The sequence below is a fragment of the Brachyistius frenatus genome, unplaced genomic scaffold, assembly GCF_029030835.1.
Source record: "Brachyistius frenatus isolate BFR_SWC_R1_liver_20210118 unplaced genomic scaffold, ASM2903083v1 Contig_160, whole genome shotgun sequence".
Lineage (NCBI taxonomy): Eukaryota > Metazoa > Chordata > Actinopteri > Embiotocidae > Brachyistius > Brachyistius frenatus.
In genome coordinates, this window is record NW_027210759.1 from 788,534 (window position 1) to 809,345 (window position 20,812).

Sequence of the window (20,812 nt, forward strand, 5' to 3'; positions counted from 1 at the left end):
AGCTTTAAAATGACATAAATAGTAAATTAATATAAAGTTAAAAGGTTGCCTGACAACACCACCTAGTTTGAGGAGTCTAGGTCTCCATTTGAAACACAGGTTCTTTTAAAATATGGAGGGAGAGCAGCAGGGATCACAAAGACATAACAATTAAGGAATGGTAAAAATGTTTATTTAAAAATATAAAACCCATAAAATAGTAAAAAGTAACTGCACAATTAAGAGGTTAAAAGATTAAAAGTCCAGTGTCATTTCAATAAAAGAAGTTAAAAAAAAAAAAAAAGAGTTGGAAGTCCAGTTTAAAAAGGATCTACAAAAAGATTAAAAAAAACAAAATAAAAAAAGGTTCAACATCAGGTAAAAGCAAACATGCCACCAGGAGGGGAGTCAGGGTCTGGTTGTTACTTCTGGCTCTTCTACCCATCCTCTCCTGAGTTCCTCCAACCACCAGAAACACTGCCACCTGTCATCTTTGTGTCCTCCTCCCATTCCTGGCCACTTTTCTTGTTGCTCCCGTTGTTCCCGTTTCTCCCATTGTTCCCGTTGCTCCCGTTTCTCCCGTTGTTCCTGTTTCTCCCGTTGTTCCCGTTGCTCCCGTTTCTCCCGTTGTTCCCGTTTCTCCCATTGTTCCCGTTGCTCCCGTTTCTCCCGTTGCTCCCGTTTCTCCCGTTGTTCCTGTTTCTCCCGTTGTTCCCGTTGCTCTTGTTGTTCCCATTTCTCCCTTTGCTCCCGTTGTTCCTGTTTCTCCCGTTGTTCCCATTGTTCCCGTTGCTCTTGTTGTTCCCGTTTCTCCCGTTTCTCCTAACCCTTTTCTGATACAACCACTGGGTGGCGCTACAGTCATACTGCCCGCTTTACTCCCAGAAACTCTACTCAGCATGCACCAGTGTTGGAAAAGGTACACAACACATCACTAGGAAGAAACTGCCTTGATAAGTAAGTCAGTGATGTGAAATGACACAAAGACCACAGATAAAAGTGCAGGGACACGTCTGAAATGTCTGGACTCGTTAATCTACTGATTTTCATCCTCATGATAAAACATGTTTCAAGACTGTTTTGAACTGACTGTAAAACTTTGCATGATTTTTAGTCTCTTTAGATTATTGAGAGCTGGTTGCAGTGACTCCTCAGTGCTGAATATAAAAACTACACCAACAGGTCGGATGCTCGTTCACTGTTCCACGATTCTCCGAGCACTTTATTAACATCACCTGTACATTTACATAAACATGCTGTAATTCAGTCAGACAGTTATGTGGCAGCATAAAGTCCTGCAGAAAAAGCTCCGGAGCTTCAGTTAATGATCAGCGGCATAAAAATGTAAATCAAATTTAAAAAATCGACTTCAGTGATGGGTGTGGTAATGTCATTGTTTTTCTTTCAATGGAAATTCGCACTGATGTCAGTTCAACACCTTCCCACTCATCCAACCCCACCAAACCAGTAAAACCAGAAACCTTTCAAATAACCAAACTGGCTGTTTAAGATCGACGGTTTCTTTTTCAGGGCCTTTAAAAAAAAAATCATGCACCAATAGCAACTGCACTGCTTATTCAAAAAATTGGGCATCAATAATTAAAGATACGCAAATGCACAAATCAAATCTTGGATTTTATAACATTTCAACATACAGTTACAAAATCAGACACAGCCTAACGCATACAATACATACAATAATCAAAACTTCAAGAATATCTGCCTGTAATTGTTATTCAATAGAAACAATAAGAACTCTGTCATGAATTTAATGCAATGTTTTGGTTTTTTTTATGCGAGACCACACAGTCTCTCACTGAGCTCCCACAGCTTCTTGGCTGTGGCGTCATCCTTGGCTTTAGCGTAGGCTTCTCTCACAGTGCAGTTGGAGAAGTAACGTCCGCTGAGGGGTTCGATCGCCTCCTGGAGGGCGCAGTGCAGCGTGGTCTGGGCTCCCTGCACCGTGTTCTTGAAGAAAAACACAGTAATGAGCTTCAGGACCAGTTGAAACCATGAGCTGGCGTTCCTCGCCAGCTCAGAGTTGATAGCTCCTGTAAAAACAGAAAATAAAGTGGAATCAGTCTTTAGTTGATGTTGTCAAAATAAACAGGTAAACACAAATTATTGCCATTCTAGCATCCTTTAACAATTCCTGTCCTCCTCCTACTAGCAGGTTGGTATCAGAGGATTAATTAACTCATAAAGACTTTCAGTCTTCAGTTTCCACGTCAATCCTTCCTCAACATCCTCAAAATGCTTCAATGCTCAGGTCGGGTTCAGCATACGCTGCAGAATTCAGTATTTCTTTGCATGAGGTTGGCAGACTCTGACTACTGACCTGGATGGAGGGAGTAGCAGGTGACCATGGTTCCCTGCAGTCTCTTGGCCAGCTCGTGGGTGAAGAGGACATTGCACAGCTTGCTGTCCGAGTAGACCTTCAGGGTCTCATAGAACGAGGTCCCCACTCCCAGAGCTTTGTGGCTGTTCAGGCTGTCAAAATCAATCTTTCCAAAGTTGTGTGCGGTAGACGCCACGTTGACCACCCTGCTCGGTCCACAGTCCTTCAGCCGCTCCAGCAGCAGGTTGGTTAACAGGAAGTGACCGATGTGGTTGACGCCAAACATCATCCCCAGTCCGTCCGCTGTTCGACCCTGCATGTAAATACCTGGAACAAAACACGGGGGAAAGTTTAATCCTGTTTGGAGACACGTTAACATCAAAACAAACGAGGCTTCAAACCATCTCTGTACGAGAAACTTAGTTTCTTTGATGTGCACACAAGCATAAGACAAGATAATCTTCATTCCCCAGATCTCATGTCTTCTGCAGTATTACAGCAGACCTGAGTTGACTGCGACCCACTTTTTGCCCATATAAAATCCTTCTCTGTCATTTAACTGTTCAACGTACCTATGAAATTTAAAATGGCTGCTAAAATTAAACTACAAATGAGCCATGTAGACAGATATGGAGACATTGCTATAAAAAGTGCTTCCTACATCGCATGGGTTTCAGACATTAGGTGGAAACTGAACAATCGAACCTGCGTTGTTGATGAGGATGTCCAGTCTGGGTTCGGTCTTCAGAAAGGTTTCAGCAAAGCTGCGAACAGATTTCAGACTGCCCAGATCCATCTGCATGAAGACCACCTGGCTGCTGCCGCTCTCCTGTGGGACACATGGAGCACTGAATGAATCCTTCAACATGAAAGTAATGCAGATAACCGTCTACCTCTGCTCTAATGGAGCCTGCCATTTATGGAACAAACAAATGGCTAGTATTATAAACTTGTGGCACATAATAACAGGCAGAAAGCATCCGTCTGAGTCCTTAGAAGCTGCTGCAGGACATCAAGTCAGTTTAAACAGAAAACCCTCTCTTGTTCATGGAAGAAACAGACACAATAGATTTTTACTCACTCTCTTGACCTCCTCAAGAGCAGCTTCTCCTCTCTGCTTACTACGACAGGCCAGAATCACTCGGGCTCCTCTTTTAGCCAGATCAATAGCTGTGGTCTTCCCGATGCCCGTGTTGCTGCCTGGAGAGCAAAAGTACATTTTAATTCCACATCATGGATTCTGAATTTGCATCTGCATCAAAACAGACATCATTAAACACGGTCACTGGAAACTAGAAGCTTTACTTACCCGTCACAATCACGGTTTTTCCATGTAGCTTTACTTTGCTAGTGCAACTCTTCCCCTTCACCACAATCTCATGATAAACATAAGCAACTCCAACAATGACACCCACCACCAGCAGAACGGCAAACATTTTCCCAGCCTCACAGCCTCACAGCCGACTGCCTGCATCTAGGAAGTCCAAGCAGTTTGTGCTTTTTAGACTTCAACATTCAAACAAACACACCCATTTCCTGCCTGGGCGTGGCTGTGCTCTCTCTTATCAGGTTTCAGCAGAGCGGAAGAACAGGAATTCAGAAAAGGGCCCAGGACAGACCACGTGACATGTTGACAGGCCAGCTAACTGTGCTGGGGTAGAAACAGCTGGTATGTCTGTTGAAGCAAGTTAGGATGATCTATTTCAACAAATAGAAGAACACAGGCCACATTTTAGGTCAACGTCATGGACACAGAGAAGCTGGCTGTAAAATACTGGTGAGTTTAATCAAAATAAAAACAAGGATGAGCTCTTCTCCTCTGCAACCTCCAGCATGTACCATCCAACAGGATGCTGCACATGCAAAGCATTTCATAAAAAAAAAAAATTAAAAAAAATAGAAACCCCGTATACAGTGTTCTCACTGTCTCAGTATTGTTGTCTATGTTAGCATGCATTAGCTTCCATTAGCTTCTCATTTGCTGCACTTTAAACTTTCTTTCTGTGGTGATGATATTTGACTTTATCATTTTCAAGTCAACACACACACACACACACACACACACACACACACACACACCACCCATCCAGCCTTATCAGTAACAGCGGGGGTAGCAGGAGAGGGCAGAAACATACAAAATGGTGTCTTAGGAGTCCCACCAACTATACACTCTGCAGATACAACTCAGCAGCTTACTGTAGGACAACATGAGCAACAGAAACTAAAGGATGACCGCCCTGGAGGCTCTGGAGAACATCCTTCATCACGACAGTGACATAGAGGAGGATGTGTCTGAAGATGAAGACCATGTTTAGGTCAATTCAGATTATAATGGGACTGATTATGAACCATCAGATGAGGAAAGTGATACACCAGTTCCTCCAAGCGAGACATTCGTGTCAGAAAATCTTGAAATACAGCGGTCATCCTCACCCGATACACATCAGCCGAGACTGTCTGCTGAAAATATTGTAAAGACAGCGCCAGGCCCAACCAGGATGGTAGTGACTCGTGTCACAGACATCAAGTCAGCTTTTGAGCTGGTCATTCCAAACTCAATACAGAAAGTCATTGTAGAAATGACTAATCTAGAAGGGACACGTGTTTTGGGGGAGAAGTGGAAGGAGCTGGATGAAACGCATTTACATGCAAATGTGGGGCTCCTTATCCTTGCTGGGGTCTGACCCTGAACAGCAGAGGTGTCTCATCTCTATTTATCTACATCACCCCATGAAAAAAAGTTTCAAAATGCAAATAACATTTTGGAAAAAATACATGTTATGGTAGACTAATGCAATTTACATGTATGTTTTTCCAGTGTACCTAAAAAATAGTTTGAACATGTATTTTTCATGAAAACGAGTGAGTTATCCTCATTGAACTATGATCTATGGAGGGGTGAATAACTCCATTCCACTAAACACTGATTGAATTGTTAGTAATGGTGTTGGTGATGAGGTACAAGCTATATTTATTAGGATTGTTTGGTTTCTGACAACTTTTGGATGATTAAACATGCATCATTGCTGTACCTAAGAAACGAACATAGCAGGAGGGTCAAACATGCTGTAATTCAGTCAGACAGTTATGTGGCAGCATAAAGTCCTGCAGAAAAAGCTCTGTAGCTTCAGTTAATGATCACATCAAACATCAGAATGAAGGTTGGAATGTTCCTGAAACTGGACAGTTCGAGACTTGAACAACAGCCTGGCCTGATAAATGTTCATTTGTGCAGCGGCTGCTGCTGCTCGGCTGAGTTTTGGGGGTCAATGAACCCAACCTACCTCGTGTCAACAGTGCAGGCTGCTGCTGGTGTTTTTGTGAAGTGGGGAATGTCGCCACGGCACACTTTGGGCCCCTTCATACCGATCAATGACCATCTGAACGCCACAGTCTCTCTGAGCATTGCCTCCGACCGTGTCCATCCCTCTACAGCCAGTTCACCATCTTCTAAAGGCTTCTTCCAGCAGGATAAAACACCTTGTGACGAAGGAGAAGTCATGTAAAACCGGTGTCATGAACATGAGAGTGGGTTCAACAGATGTGAATCCAGTGGAGCATCTTTTGGATGTGGTAGAGCAGGAGGTTGGCAGCACTGAATGTGCAGCTGACAAATCTGCAGAAACGATGTGATGAATCAAGTCAACGTGAATCAGAATCTCAGAGGAAGGTTGACACCGAGAACGGATGCTGTCTGAGTGCAACGGGAGGCCTGGTCCATTAGTGCAGGCTTCAATGTCCTGAGGCATGCAAGAGAAAAGTTTATCATACATGTTCAGGATAAAGTTAAAGGTATCAATATACTGTATACTGCAAATCCTCTAATATGTGCAATATATATAGGATGTTATTCTAAAAACCTTTAAATGAATTATGGTAATCCTTTTTAGTGAGACGGATGTGAGGAGGAGCTGTAAGGAGTTCAACTGTTTGTTTTTCCAAAACTTACTTTAGTGTTGATGTGAAAATGAAACTTATTATTCTAATAACCTTTCATCACGACCTGCAAATCTATCTATTATTAAATCATTCAAGTCATTCTCAGAAGTTTGATACATTAAAGAACAAAATGTAGTCATCTACTGACACCCAGGTCCGATAACATGTAGTCAACATCAGTTTTGTGACCACGGCCGCCGTCAGTGAACTTTTTACAACTGCAATCCTTTCAGAACCACTTCAGGTCGTGGGTTCGAACCTTCACCGCAGCAGTGTGGAAAAAACACCCTACAAAGTCCAGAGGAGCCACAAAAAGGACAAATGCAGTGAGTTTGTTCTTAGAAAATCTTTCTGTATTTACAGGTTTGAACAGACAAGCAGATACAGACAAAGAGTGCTTATATACAGAGCAGCACAAGATGTTAAAATGAGTGCTAAAACTATACGGTATTTACAGATGGACTACGGAGGAAAGTACAGACTAAGAACAGTTTTATCACAAAACTTCTGGTACTCTACACAGTATCACAAATTCCATGAACTGTACAGTTAAAAACCAAAAAATGGTAAATCTACATGAAATCCAATGTTTCTCAAATTGAGAGGCACTGAATTATATATATTTACATGGTATATACATATAGTGTATAAGCATGTATGTTGTCATACATATATAGCTACCTGTGGTGCAAAAGCAGCAAAACAAATTAGAATGTATGGAATTCAATACTACAAAATAAAAGGTTTGTGCTAAATGGGCTGACTGACAAAGAAAGGTTACACCATACATAACTAATATACTGGCAAAAAGAAAAATTGAGCGCAAGTAAATAATGTTGGCTCAAAGTCCTAACGGTGTGAAGTGAACACAAGGTTACTGTCAGTCATTCACAAACAGAAGAGATTGTCAATAATACTTCAAGTTCATGCAAAGATATAAACCATTAAAAATGAAAAAATAAACTTTTCCCTGTTGACCAACCAGCTGTGCAGCTTTCCCTTCATTGTGTCTCAGAAGGTGCAAAACAAAAGGAGGAGGGAGGGGTGTGTGTGTGTGTGTGTGTGTGTGTGTGTGTGTGTGTGTGTGTGTGTGTGTGTGTGTGTGTGGGAAGGGGGGGTGGGGGCTTCCTGTGTGGGTTACGGAACCGAGTTGGAGCGCAGTACCGGCACTTGGTGGGGAGGGACAGTCTCGGTGTCGGCCTCATCCTGGCTGGAAGGGCTGCTCGCCGTGGCAGTGTTGGGCGGTGCTGAGGTGGTGCCGGCGCCGGCCGTGCTGCTGCTGGTGGGCGTGGCTGTCTGCTCCTCTTTGGGCTGCTTACTGGCGAACTCTGTGATGCTGAAGACGAACTGGAGGCAGCCCAGCTTGATGTAGCTGCCGTGGTGGAGCAGCGCCGTGCCCTCCCAGCCGGCCCCGCTGCCTCCGATCAGGCTGGAGCTGCTCGCCTTGCAGCTGCACACCGGCTCAGCGCCGCCCTGCGGCTGGCTGCTCATCACGCCGCCGGCCGGCAGCAAACCCACCACGGAGCTCGGACCCTCGTCCTCCTCCCGCTTCTTACTGCGACCTGCACACAGAACACGGACAGTAAGTTGGAGACGAGCAGGCTGCGACAGGCCGACACTCCAACCAACAACTCCCTCTGCTGCTCAACCTGCTGCACTGCAGTTATTACCATACAGTAACAGTGCATCTGCCAGTTTTGCTCTCCGACATTCTGATATATGGAATTAGAGCAGCGGTATCAAAGCAGCTGAGACAAACAACACACATGCAGGCTGCAGCTGAAAAACAGCAAAACAACCCGATGAGGTGATGAAACATTAACGTCACTTCCTGTTGAATATCTTTCATGCTGCTGCCAGAAGGAACGAGACAGTCGGAGGATTTTTATGACGTGGCTCCAACTAAATTCTCTTCTACATTATTCACGAGAGAAATCACTATTAATGTCATCAACCATTTTGTTTTCACCTCGAGATAAACACAGACAGTACACATGTTTTATTTATTTTTTATCAGTGGGTTTGGTCTACTAACGCTGACTGGGCTCTACAGTGATGGTGGCAGCTGAGGCCTCAATAAGCTTAGAAGATTTTTTTTTTTTTTTTTAAACATGACACTGAAATGTCACCGACAAAAACTAACAGAAATCACACGAGTGGACGAAAACACATTTTCATCAGAAGACTAAATCAGGTACCGACATGAACACCGACTGGAGAAGTTCCACTTTGCTTCAGTGCAGACAGATCGTAGTTTTGCCATTTAATGCACTGCTCGTCATGTTATATGAATTCAGCTGCATCACAAAGTAGAGGACAACGTCTCAAACTTAGGAGGCGCCTGGATATGATGATTAGATATGATATTAGATATGATGATTAGACTGAGTGACAGAAAACAAACAATCTTTTTTGCACTCATTTACTTGATAGAGAAGAAAATCAACAGCAGGTCAGCTGCAGTGATAATAAGGCTTCTAATGTGTATATTTGTTCATATTTATAGTTTTTGAAGCTTATTTTCTAAGTAATGACAAGATTATTTTTAGATGGGCCTCCAAAAATTAATAATAAGAAGTGACTTTCAAAACTTGTGGGGAAAAAAAATGGACTGAATTTCATGAGAAGTTGAATGTCTATGTAGCTGGAGGTTTCTTTGGTGCGACCTCTAGTGGCACTCAGTGGTATTGCAACTTAAGGCCTCGTTATTCAGACCTTCAGCTGCTAACACTTTTATATAAAGTCAATGATCCTGCGCCAGAGTTTGAGTGACAGCTTCCTCGCCGGCCCAAACAAACAGAGCAGAGGTAACGGTGACCAAGCCAAACGCGCTCGCTGGAAAAACACCGAAATAACATGCACTCACGGATGATGCCTTGGACTTTGGCCACCAGGCCACTGGGTGGCGACGGCGAGGCCTTTTCAGAGAAGTCACACGAGTAGAGCACGTTGTCGACCGTGGTGCCGTGCTCGCTGTAGTTCAGCAGCTCGTAATGCTTGGTATTCTAAAAAAACAACAACAACACACAACCCATTTACACCGTGTCCAACAACAGCAGCAGCGCTTTGGAGAATTATACAACAGACCAATAATACATGTACATTTAAGCAGTGCAACAATGCAAAAAGCTCATACCTCATCATAGAAAATGCAGGCATGTTTCCCCGATATAAAGTTGCAGTGACCATAGTTTGTAAGGCACACATCCATGTCAGCACCTTCACAAAAACACGAGGAAGGCAGTGAGTGGCATTGTTCTGGCAATTCTGATGCAATGCTACAAAAACACACATTTCTAATACATCGCTTGGAGTTTCAGTCTAATGTCGGTCCAAATGCTGCAAGATGTTTCTATTGAGAAGTTGGAAACTTAAGCAGGGCGTCTGAACATTTTAGAAAACATCACTTAATGCTTTTTAAGACCTCCACAAGGAACATTTAATACCCTTCGAATGAATCAGCACCCAACCTGCAGGGAGCAAAAGGACCTTTATTCATCTGCAGCTGCAGCAGTGGGACTCGTAGATAAACGTCAACTGTGCACGTCTTACCGGATCCGATGTATAACGTCCTATAGCACATGCTGACAGCTCCTCCTTTTCCTGTGAGCGGGTAGAAGACAGCTCGGGCTTGCACCTTCTTCTGACCTGTGAGGAGGAAGGTGCAGGTCTTAATCCTCAGAAACACAGACAGTGGATTTCCATTCAGCGGGAAAAAAAACACACAAAAAAAACATGCTGACGAACGGATGGAAGTGCGAGAGGTGAGTCGGTGTCTTACTGTCAGGGCGGGGTGACGGGGTTTTGAGGGAAGCGCCGGTGGCCGGGGGAGGGGGAGTGCTGGGAACCTTTGGAGGGAAGAGCTGCTGGATCCTTTGATAGGCCAGGAGCTTGATCATCTCTGCGTCCAGTTTGTCCAGCTCGATCCCTGCACACGCACACTCAACCGTTAGCAGGGAATCACCCAAGTGGTGTAATGTTGTCACATGTCAGTGCTGAGTCAGCACACTCACCCCCGTCCTCCTTCCCCTCCTTCATGCAGCTGGACAGGTTGGTGATGGAGGAGAGGGCGCTGGGCAGCAGTGAGTCCTTCAGTCCAGGACCAGCTTTTATATCTGTGGAGGAGAAACACAGCATGTCATTAACCAGCTGAGGACTGGATGGAAACAATCAGTCATTGAATGAATGACTGATTCATTGACATACTTAACTCCTCAAATGTGTTTTTAAAAACAGACTTGATTTGATACCCTTAAATAAGAAGTATTTGATGTCCTGCAGTATTTAATTTCAATATCTCAACTCTAGAATTCTCCTTTTATTCTGATGAATGCGTTTGGACCAGCTGGTGTCCCTTCGTACTGTTTCAGGTACCTTCCTGTCAGTATATCTGATGGTTGTGTGTGTGGTTTTAGTAACTATTGTGCTCCTTACACGCATAAAATCAAATCAACGGTGTCCCTTTTGCACCAGTTTGACACTGTCCAAACAATGTAATCCCAACCGGCACCCTAACTGACAACCGGTACCTGAAGTCCAGCAGCGCTGACGTCAGCACATCCTCACTAGACCAACGAGCATGAACACCATCTGCTGAACAATGTCTGAATCAACTTGGACGTCTCTGCCAGACCGTTCTCCACCGCATCTATACATCACGGTGCTGCAGGGGAAGAATCACTCGGACTGCTGCTGCACTTTAAACAAACCACAATCTTTGGCCAGAATGCAGCGACAGCACGAAAGAGTGTCGGGGGGGAATTTGCTTTGGTGGTAGGAGAATCAAAATGTCTTCATCCCCATTGAAGACATGAAAGAACGAAGCGGATCCAAATCTTTAAACAAATCTTGCCATTTTCAGTATGTAGGTTGTTGTTGTTTCCTGTTGTCATGGCGACTTTGAAAACAGGAGGAGAGTATCGAGTAAAACACAGCCGGCCAACGACAAGTCTTTACATCTGCAGAGTCAACTCAAAGAAGACTAAATGTTTTTACTGAACTGTAGACCGACCACCTCGGAGCAGTAAGAAGGTGCATGAACTTTCAAAGGATCATTCAACTTTAGAACAAACCCGTGTATGATGCAAGATCAGTTCAGGTGAGCGTGGAGGGTTCGTTAATACTCCTGCTTTCATGACCCGTTTGAGACATGCCGACCTTTCCATGGTGTTGGACAGCACAACATCACGATGTACGTAGGGTTTCTGTGACATCCGGCAGGTTTGAAGCCAAACACGAGGTGCTTTGGCTCTTTTGGATAACAACATAAGAGTTAAGGATTCTGTATCGCCCACATGTACTTTGAGATGTTTTGCTCTGCCTATGTGCTTCCATTGTGCTTCATAACTTTTCACATCAGCGGTTCCTGCAACTTTTTTTTGTTTTCTGTGGCTCCTGCGAGACATTTCTGTGTTACCTGAAATAACTCTTAAGAGAAAAGGGTATTTAATGAAAGCAAGACTAAAGCAGGACAAAGGGGGCGAAGATATAAGATAATACTACTTTGCATTGTTTTGTGGACTACAGTCACGTTCCTTTGCTTTGTCTCACTCTAAGCTCGTGTTTGGAGACACAGGTGGAGGACGAACAATTGGCGCTAGTGACAATTCTAAGTTTCAGTATTTAAAAATAAATCTTTTGTTGACTCACGACGAAGGCATACATCTATCAAAAATGTAATGCATCATAATATGCAGCCCTAGTGTGTGCATAAAGACTGCAGTGATGATATTGCTGCAGTTCCCAGAGAAGGTGAGGATGCGTACCTGGGGCGGGGGATGACGACCCCAGCTTGGTCAGGTCGCGTTCCTGGTTGCCTTTAGGTGCGTCTGAGCGGGAGCTGCTGGTGATGGAGTAGGGAGCTTTTTCATCGCAGCTAACACGCTCCTCCTGGGGCTGTGTCTGGCTCCTGTGGTTCTGCAGGCCGCCGTGGGGCCATATCGTCGGGGCCGAGGGGCAGTTTTTCTGAGCACAGGCCTCTGTAGTGCTCCCGGGCTCCTTTTTAACCGTTTCTGTTCCTATGTGGTTCACCAGCGGGGGGGAGGGAACCGAGTCTGGGGGGGCTGAGCACAGCTTCAGTCTGTGCTGCAGCTCAGCCTGCCTGCAGGAGTCCGAGGCACTGTTACAGTCCACGGGTCCGTTCGCTTTGGGGGGCTGAATCTCTGCTCGAGGTCCGTTGGGTTTCCTGCAGTTCTGACAAGGTGTCACGCTGCATTTACAAACACCCAGCTCTGCTGGGGGGTCCCTGGAGAGTGAGGCCCCCTTGGGGTCGACAGGTGTACTGCAGGGTTTGGAGCAGAGTTGAGGGTGGGAAGTCCTTCCTAAAGAGGCCTGAGTTTTCATGTCTTCAGATGTTATGCATGATTTGGTACTGGCTTTTTGCTCTGACTCCCAGTCTGCTGATGACACTGTGGAGGGGGCCTTCTGCTTGATGGAGATGTGTCGCATGATGCTGCACTGGAGCGCGATGACGTCTTGAAGCCACTGTTGAACACAGAAAAACTCGGATTTACCACCAAGATCAACCATCAGTTCACAGGATTCTAGTTAGTTAGACTGTGTGGGGGTTGGGGGGGGGGGGGGGGGGGCAGCTGTCTGACTAAAAACTAGGCAGTTTCACATCATTTTGCACTATTGTCATTACATCATGGATCGAAAAATAGATGGTCTGCTATGAAAACAATAATCACCAGCCGTTGATAAAACAAAGCTGATAGTAAAGCTATAGCTAGTTAGCTGCTGCGCTGTGTTGTAAAACCCTGTCCTGTCGAATGGACCATATTATAAACCAGAAGAATCATCATCAGGAATTTTCTTTTGTGGCAATGGTTTTAAATCTTAAATCTGGAATCATTTCTGAACACATTTGTGTACCTGAGTCAGGGAAAAGAAAAAAAAAGAAAATCATTATTTCTTGTTATGCCTGTTGATAGTTTTTCTGATAAACACGTCCAGTTTGTGTCAACATACTATTTAGTTGAACCAGTTTAAATCCAACGTGTCCTCAGACATCCATAATAAGAGCAAATGCCACTCGTCATTTAACACGCCAACGAGCTGCGGCGCTCATAATATCACATCTGATCAACTTGGGATGCATATTTTTGACACAGCGCATGCAAGTCAGTGGTGTGAGTGACTGTTATCAGACTAATTGAAGCAACATATCGGAGCAGCTGTGTAAGGTGCTGCTTCTCGTCCTACCTCCTGCTGCTCCGTCTCTGTGGTGAGGTGCTTGGAGGGCTTTCGGTCGGGAATGCCGCTACAAACCAGCTCCAACTGACGCACCCCCGCTGGAAGCAGCATGGGGGGAGGATTCTGGTACTGGGACTTGATGGCATCGGGCACCTGAGTAAAAACAACGATTATTTTAAGATAAGACTTCATTAATCACAGGGCGTCCAGGACACGGTAGAAAGATAAACACAGAAAAAAATACACATCCAATAAAAATAGAGTAGAAGAGGTGATCTAACGGCTGTAAATTTGAATTTTGTCATTTATTCTAATGCCTCTGAACAAACGGGGTATATTTCATACTCCTGATTTTGAGGTAACCTACAAAGGTAGGTTAATATCCGAGTACATTCTTGTTTGAAGTTAATTTCAGATGCAGACAAAGAATTGTTCAGTCAGCATGATATTTAACATGCAAAATTAATGCATAAGAATCCAGTTTTGAAATGCTGAATCAATGCACAACTGTAAAAGGCTCTTAGTTATTCAATGGATCAGTTTCCTTCCCGTCTATCTGTGCTCCAGCAGCCTGGACCAACACAAAAGGCTGACTACAGCGTGCTGCGGCAGCCGGACTACCTTGATGCTCTTCTTGCTGTGCTGGTGAGAGTTGCGCCGGTTCGGTGCGTTCTGCCGATGGACTCGACGCAGGAAGTCCAACTTGACGGCGTGCTGCGACATCCTGTCCTGGAAGTGGTCGAAGAGCTGACAGCGGTTGGACAGACTCAGGCTCCTCTGATTCAGCTGAACGGAACAGAAACAAGCGAGGTGAAAAAAAACCAATCGTTCGTATGCACCGTCAGACGTTTGTTTACGTCTGACGGTGCATACGAACGATTGGTTTTTTCAAACAAACAAACAAAAAACGTTGTTTAGCTTACCACTAAGTGCTCAACATGGTTTGGACACATCCATTTGCCAGCAGGTAAAGCTGTGAGAGGAGGGTCCAGACAGTCCATGTGGAACAGAAGGGGACAATAATCACACTGGATCAGTGGAGCCAACCTGCAACTCCTTCAAGGAGGAAATACAAGCAAATCAGTACAAGATGTGGGACGCTCACGGTCTGAGTGTAACTCTGTCACTGCTGTAAGCTGGCAGTTCTAACCTGTTGCATGAAAAGCAGACTTTGACTGGCAGGGGCACCAGACCATTGGGATCCAATTCGTGCTGAGGCCTCCTGAACGGCTTCCCGAGTAGCTCCTCCTTTCTCCTCCGTTTACTGCTCCCTGCAAATCCATACCGCACCACAACATTTCACAAGAAGTACAACCTGGATGCACTCACACCGTCACGTATCTAAAACTTTAAATGCTTAACAAAGGTACCTTGCGTTACTATGGCAACCTTACGTTATGTTACCTTAAAGTACCCACTCCCACTCACTCACTCTGAATGATGACGTATGAATTCTAGCAGATACAAATACAGCATCATTGGTCATTCGGACTGACCTGGCAGTGCAGTGGTGCAGGTGAGCTCACTGGGCAGCTGGAACTGAGTGGGATTTCTCTCCATAGCAGCTGCTATTAAAAGTTGAAAGGGCCTCTTCAGGAGGCGCGGCGTCGGAGCCGATAGCGTAGCACCCTCCAGCTCGGCGGCCTGAACTTCATCTTCAGGCTCCGCCGCCTCTTCCTCACCGTCGTTCTGCTCCTCTGAGGGCGTCGGGGTGGACGACGTGTTGGACGTTGGAGTCCCGGGCCGACTGCTCGGTCTGCTGCTGGTCCTGCGGTCCAAAAGGCGTACCTGGGCCACTCGAAGGCCGGGCCCCGCGGCACCGGCCCCCGGAGGAAGACCGTCGAGTCGCAGTGGGCCGGCGTTGAGCTCCAGCTCCACGGCCGGGGACGCCGACCGCTTTGACGAGGACCTCTCCGGTAGGCCGTTGGTCTGTTCGGATTTTTGCTCTCGCTTCTGGCAGCAGCAGCAGCAGCAAAAAAAAGAAAAAGAAAAAAAGACCAAAAACACAGATTTCTCAGTCCACACATCACACGGCTCTGCATTTCAACAGCGATGTGACAGGAACCTCGGTTCAGGATCGGGTACGTGACAAAGAAGAGCCGCCTCACCTTTTTTCGAACATTGCAGCGGTGACACATCCACTCCCCCGGAGGAAGCATCTCTTCACTCAGAGGTGGGTTGCTGTAGTGGAAAGATAAAACACCAATCATTAGTGAACAGGTTGATATCTAATGTCAGCAAATCAATTAAACCCATCATTCAACATCTGTCTATGCAGTCATGAAGTGATGTTTCACAATTAACTTGTCTTAATTTCATTCAAAGGACATTTTTGAGGTATTTAGTTCACATACAACATTACAAAAGAAAAACTATTTCTGAGAATAAAAGTAAACTGGCTCCCTCTGCCTCCATCTAGTGGATCAAAAACTGCACTCCAAAATAAAGTCTGCTCAAGGATGTGCAAGACTGTTCATAGTTCTATTAAAACAGCTGATAAGATTTTTTTTGGTATTTATTTCAGTTAATTGAAGATTCAAACTGTTCTAATCAACTGTACTTACCAACAACAATTAAACATTTCCAGTGAAGTGAGCACAGCAAATTCCACCATAATTCAAAGGTAAAACTGCTGAAGTTGAAAGAAATGGTGTAATTATGGTTGGAAGCACCCATGTGGGAAGTAGCTGACAGAACAACACGGAGTCAAAGAGAGCAGTGCAATGACTGATTGATAAAGTACAGAACTTTTATTCACAGCCTAAAATCTCCCATTCACAAGCAAAGACCGTGAAAAGTCCACATCTGCAGAACAAACTCAAACAGGAAACATGGCAGCAGCAATGCGCGCAGTTATTATAAAGATGATACCATCTGCAGGCCTGATCATATTTGGATAAACTATTTCTGTTTGGTGGTTTCCAGGTGACAGTCTGAACTGAACTCTTCCAAATGCCTCAGTTGAAATGATCGTGCAGGCAGATGTTGAGCAGAGCCGCTCCGGCACCGGACGAACGTCTGCGACACGTCCAGCAAACCGTCCCTCCGTGTCTTAAAGAAATCAAACCTGTCCGTGTCGTTTCTGAGCACCTTTCCCCACCGCTCACAGCGGAATATTAAAGCTTGGTAAGATGGCGGTGGAGAAGGGGAAAAAAAAAAAAAAAAGAGCAGGAGGTCGCCATATTGTAAACAGAGGCAGACTCGACTCCATTTTTAGCAGCAGCGGCTCCGCTGGCTGCAGCCGCGGCAGGAGGGGAGGACCGACTGCAGGCTAAATCCAGCCTTTATCAGACAGGCTACACGTATTCACTCCCTTCAGCCCCAGTACCGCGTTTTAAAATCAGTTTATGTTCTTTATAAACCTCCAAATAACGTGATAAAAGAGACACCGCATATATAAATGGCACACTTCCCTCTCAGTGAGGAAACACACCTGTTTTCCACGTTAGATTTAAATCGAGATAACATTTACACCTTGTTGTCTTTCCTCAGCCAATAAACCTCAACTATAAGGCACCGAAACTCAGCCGGAAATATATATAACTGTAAAAATGTGTTAATTGTGCGTACAGGTGAGTTAATATCCAACTGGTCAAAGTGCTGACGAGGCTAATCACCATCCGTTGGCTTGTGTGGGAGAACAATGTCAAAAACAAAGTTGGCATTTAACTGAAATAACCGCGGCTTTGTGTGCTGAATAATAACTGAGCTGGTCAAATATAATTCACATACTTTCCAATATATCTTATTCATTTCTGCACATGCAGCTGAAGGAGCCTCCAAGTTGTTGCATGCATAACTTGCCACTGTGCAACCAAGGCTTTTTTTGTATTATTCAAATGAGTGTAACATACCAGCACTGGAGGTGGAAGGCTGCAGGGCAGTGGTCGCAGCACAGCAGGTCGCCCCCCTCCCGGCAGCTGTCGCAGGTGTCGTGGTTGGTGGCCCTGCCGCTCCTCCGGACGTCTCGCACCAACTTCCGACTCCTCTTCTCCACCTCCTCGGACTTCGGGGGCGCCAGCAGCGTTTGGATTTGCTGTTAAAAAGTTGTTCAGCTGTTTAATGTTGACATTCTGTCTACTGATGTGTAAACTGTGTGCATACATGTTGGAGAACGTGCAGCTTAGTGCCCCGCTATGTCGGTTTCATGCGAAACGGAAAGACGAGCGGGGACGTTAACTTGTGGCCTCCATTACCGACCCGGACTACCGAGCGAGCTAGCGAGGCTAAGTCCTTGGCAGCAGGCTGCAGTGGTGATACATTCAGTTTAAGTTGTGGGAAATACATGAAAGCATCAGCACTGTGAGGATATCTGAATAAGTTAAGGCCCTCGAGCAGAGCAGGCTCACCTCCATTAAGCCCCCAGAGGTATCCAAATCGTACACAATCGTCGGGGTCTCCATTTTGTCCCACATTCATCCAGGAGCAGACGTTGCAAAAAGGAATTCGCAATAGAAGTGCCTTGGGGACACAACACCGGAGGGACGCCTGTGAGAAATGTCTTTTTCCAGAAATGTTTTGACCAGCGGATGGCTGGCCAAGCGGTGCTAGCTGGCGTTAGCTGGCTAAAAGGGGCTAACTACGAAGGCAAGACGTCAACCAGTCAAGGTTGTGAAGCAAGCGGGCTCGCTTAGCCTCCAAACAGACAACAAAAACTCAAAGTAATCGCGTAATTAAAACGCTGGCTCCTGAGCACCACGTTTTGGTGTGCGAGTTTCACGAACACGTACAGGATTTGATATCAAAAGACCGCTCCTCGTCGCTACAAAACCCATCTGCGGCCTAGCTGGCCAGCCATGATTCTTGTTTCTGCTCCTGCGAAAAGGAGCCTTGTAAATGTGCAAACCCCTCCGCTCCCATTGTCAACACAAGATGTAAGCAAACAAATATCGGCGGAAATTCGGCTCGTCGCAGTCCAAAGCACGGTTTCCGATAGCGTCCGGAATGTACAATCCTTAAATCGGGTATGTGGAGATGCAAATTCGGTTGATGTTATTGTTGTGAAAGGCTCTGCATCTACCAGGCTGCTAGCAACATCCTTTACCAGTTGGCGCAACCGCGAACCGCCGGACACGCATGCGCACTATAACGGATATAGATTACGAATATGCATAGATTGTAACGAGGAGCTATTAGCCGGTGTAAACTGCATCCGGCTGCTGTACTTTTCCCGGAATTACCCAAACAGATACCACTTGTCCGGTTACAGTCTGCCTCTTCTACTGCTGTCTGCTTACACCTGCTGCGGAGAGCGACGTGTCCCGCTGCTCGGGCTTTGTTTGGTACCGATAGCTCTTCCTCCGCTAGCAGTTGTGAAGGCAGCAACACGGGAAGCCCTCGCTGCTCCTCACTGCTCCTCGCTGCTAAATCACTCCACCTGCTTTTCTTTTGTTAAAGTTGTACTGCTCCTAAACTGCTCTCCTCCGTCCCAGTACGGCCGTTTTACTTCATCTATTAATCCAGTCTTGAGTAAAAAAACAAACATTTCTCCTCGATCTTTTTTTCTTTTTATTCTTTTTTTTTTTTTTTTTACGGCTGCAGAAAAACCAGGAAAGAAAAGTTGAAGGATGCCATTTAAAGCTTAATGCAAAAATAGTTTGACACATACATAAACAAACAAATAGCAGGCTATATAATGCCCTACTTGAACATTACTCAAGTCAGTGATCTTTTGATGTTGACTGAATGTCACCTGTGTGGAGGCACATACATATCTGTTCACGGCTCTTTCTCAGAAACAGATCTTAATGGTCCTTCTAGCTGACGGAGATATGTTTATGTGCATTTACCAATACACACCAGCAGAAAAACAATAATTTGGTTCATTTGGCTATGCAGCAAACTATACCAGGCTATGTTTCACATGTGGCATGACCACGGGATTTAAAACACCATCAGTTCTCTCAGCTTTTACTGCAGGTCGGTCGTTGGATTCAGGCCGTCTCAGTGTCTTCTGTCTCTTCATGTAAATCCATCACTGACCCCAGATCAGGACTCTGTCGAGGCAAACATCTGTTGTGGAGCTTCTTCTGGATGAAGATAGCTCTTTGTGAGTGGCTGTATAACAAAAGATGAAATTAGTGCACGATGGATGAAATTCTACAGAATTGAAAACATTCCTTGTGTATTAAAAGAAGAAAAAACAACCAGATGCCTCCCTGATTATATTATATGATTGATACAAATTTCAATATCTGAAGTAAGGGAAATGTTCTGCACAGCATGTGTATATAATATAGCTCAATCAGACAAATGGGAGACAGCCTACATCAAGTACAAATCACAAAAATCACTAGCAAATAGCAAAACACCTTGAAGTGTGCATATGAAGGGTGTGCAATTTCCATTCTTTGGGGGAAAAAAAGTAAGGACATTAAAGAGGGCTAATATTGGTGCCTATGGGGGGCGTGTGTGTGTGTGTGTGTGTGTGTGTGTGTGTGTGTGTGTGTGTGTGTGTGTGTGTGTGTGTGTGTGTGTGTGTGTATCTCATCAGGTATGTACTTTACAAACCTTTGAAGTGTATACAAGAACAAGAAAGATGATTAACAATAAGAAAACATTTGTTCCTTAGTCCGATCTTTGAGTCCTCCTGCTCATCAGACAACTAACACACAGTTCCTGGTGGGTTGCATTGCAGTGACAGCAAAACTTTTCCAAGTAAAAATCCCCAAAATGACGGTTTAAATTAAGATTCAATGCCATGTTGGTTCAGATAACACTTCCCTGAATAATCACCAGCAGAGGGAGGCATTGCTCTGTTGTGCTTGGAAGCATAAATGGACACATTTTTATATTTTAATGTTTGTTTTAATTTATTTGAATTCAAAAGTGTTATTAGCCCTCTTACACATGTGTCAAATGAAGGCCCACATACATCAAAGGTTCTCCTATTATAAGAAAAATCTGTTGGAAATACTGTAGATCACACTCTTAATTGAAGAAGGCTTTATGAATTGTTGACATTAATTTCAGTTTAAAGTAGCCCTGTAGAAGAGATAGGATTCACCACAGAGGAAGGGTTTCCGCATCCTACATGCAACATGTCTTTTGGATCCAGTAGTTACACTTTTGACATGAAAATAATTTCCATATTCATAGATTATGGGTTTTTCATTGAGGGAGGAAGCATAGATGTCAGATAACTAAACTTTTTTATTATTTTTTTTTACTAGGGACAAATTTTTACTCAATGCATTGTATTTTTACATTAGGAACTAGATGCAATCTGCACTCTTAATCACACCAATAATAATGCAATTTGCTGGGTTTATTGTCCAGACAGGGAAACATTAATCCACCAGCACAACACCTGACTGTCTTGAATTGTTGAAGAAAACCACTGATGTTGCCACTGATCCAGAG

The 20,812-nt window shown here is 44.7% G+C and overlaps 2 protein-coding genes across 3 annotated transcripts; both read right to left on the reverse strand.

The window, feature by feature from the left end:
• Positions 1 to 1,173: 1,173 nt before the first annotated feature.
• Positions 1,174 to 3,799, reverse strand: LOC138631600 (dehydrogenase/reductase SDR family member 13-like). The gene is made up of 5 exons (XM_069716636.1): positions 3,627 to 3,799; positions 3,399 to 3,517; positions 3,023 to 3,146; positions 2,318 to 2,644; positions 1,174 to 2,030 (listed from the first exon to the last, which is right to left on the reverse strand). The coding sequence occupies exons 1-5, from the start codon at positions 3,751 to 3,753 to the stop codon at positions 1,771 to 1,773; spliced, it is 957 nt and encodes a 318-aa protein (XP_069572737.1). The 5' UTR covers positions 3,754 to 3,799; the 3' UTR covers positions 1,174 to 1,770.
• Positions 3,800 to 6,587: 2,788 nt separating this feature from the next.
• On the reverse strand, positions 6,588 to 18,649 carry LOC138631592 (PHD finger protein 12-like). Of its 2 annotated transcripts, none has more exons than XM_069716627.1 (15): positions 17,800 to 18,649; positions 17,305 to 17,486; positions 15,559 to 15,631; positions 14,947 to 15,400; positions 14,601 to 14,721; positions 14,374 to 14,506; positions 14,072 to 14,236; positions 13,460 to 13,603; positions 12,022 to 12,739; positions 10,270 to 10,371; positions 10,038 to 10,184; positions 9,809 to 9,904; positions 9,393 to 9,475; positions 9,123 to 9,261; positions 6,588 to 7,818 (listed from the first exon to the last, which is right to left on the reverse strand). In XM_069716627.1, the coding sequence occupies exons 1-15, from the start codon at positions 17,863 to 17,865 to the stop codon at positions 7,394 to 7,396; spliced, it is 3,048 nt and encodes a 1,015-aa protein (XP_069572728.1). In that variant the 5' UTR covers positions 17,866 to 18,649; the 3' UTR covers positions 6,588 to 7,393. The 2 variants fall into 2 exon arrangements, with proteins under 2 accessions (XP_069572728.1, XP_069572727.1); XM_069716626.1 differs by having other exon boundaries at positions 14,947 to 15,403.
• Between the last annotated feature and the right edge of the window lie 2,163 nt (positions 18,650 to 20,812).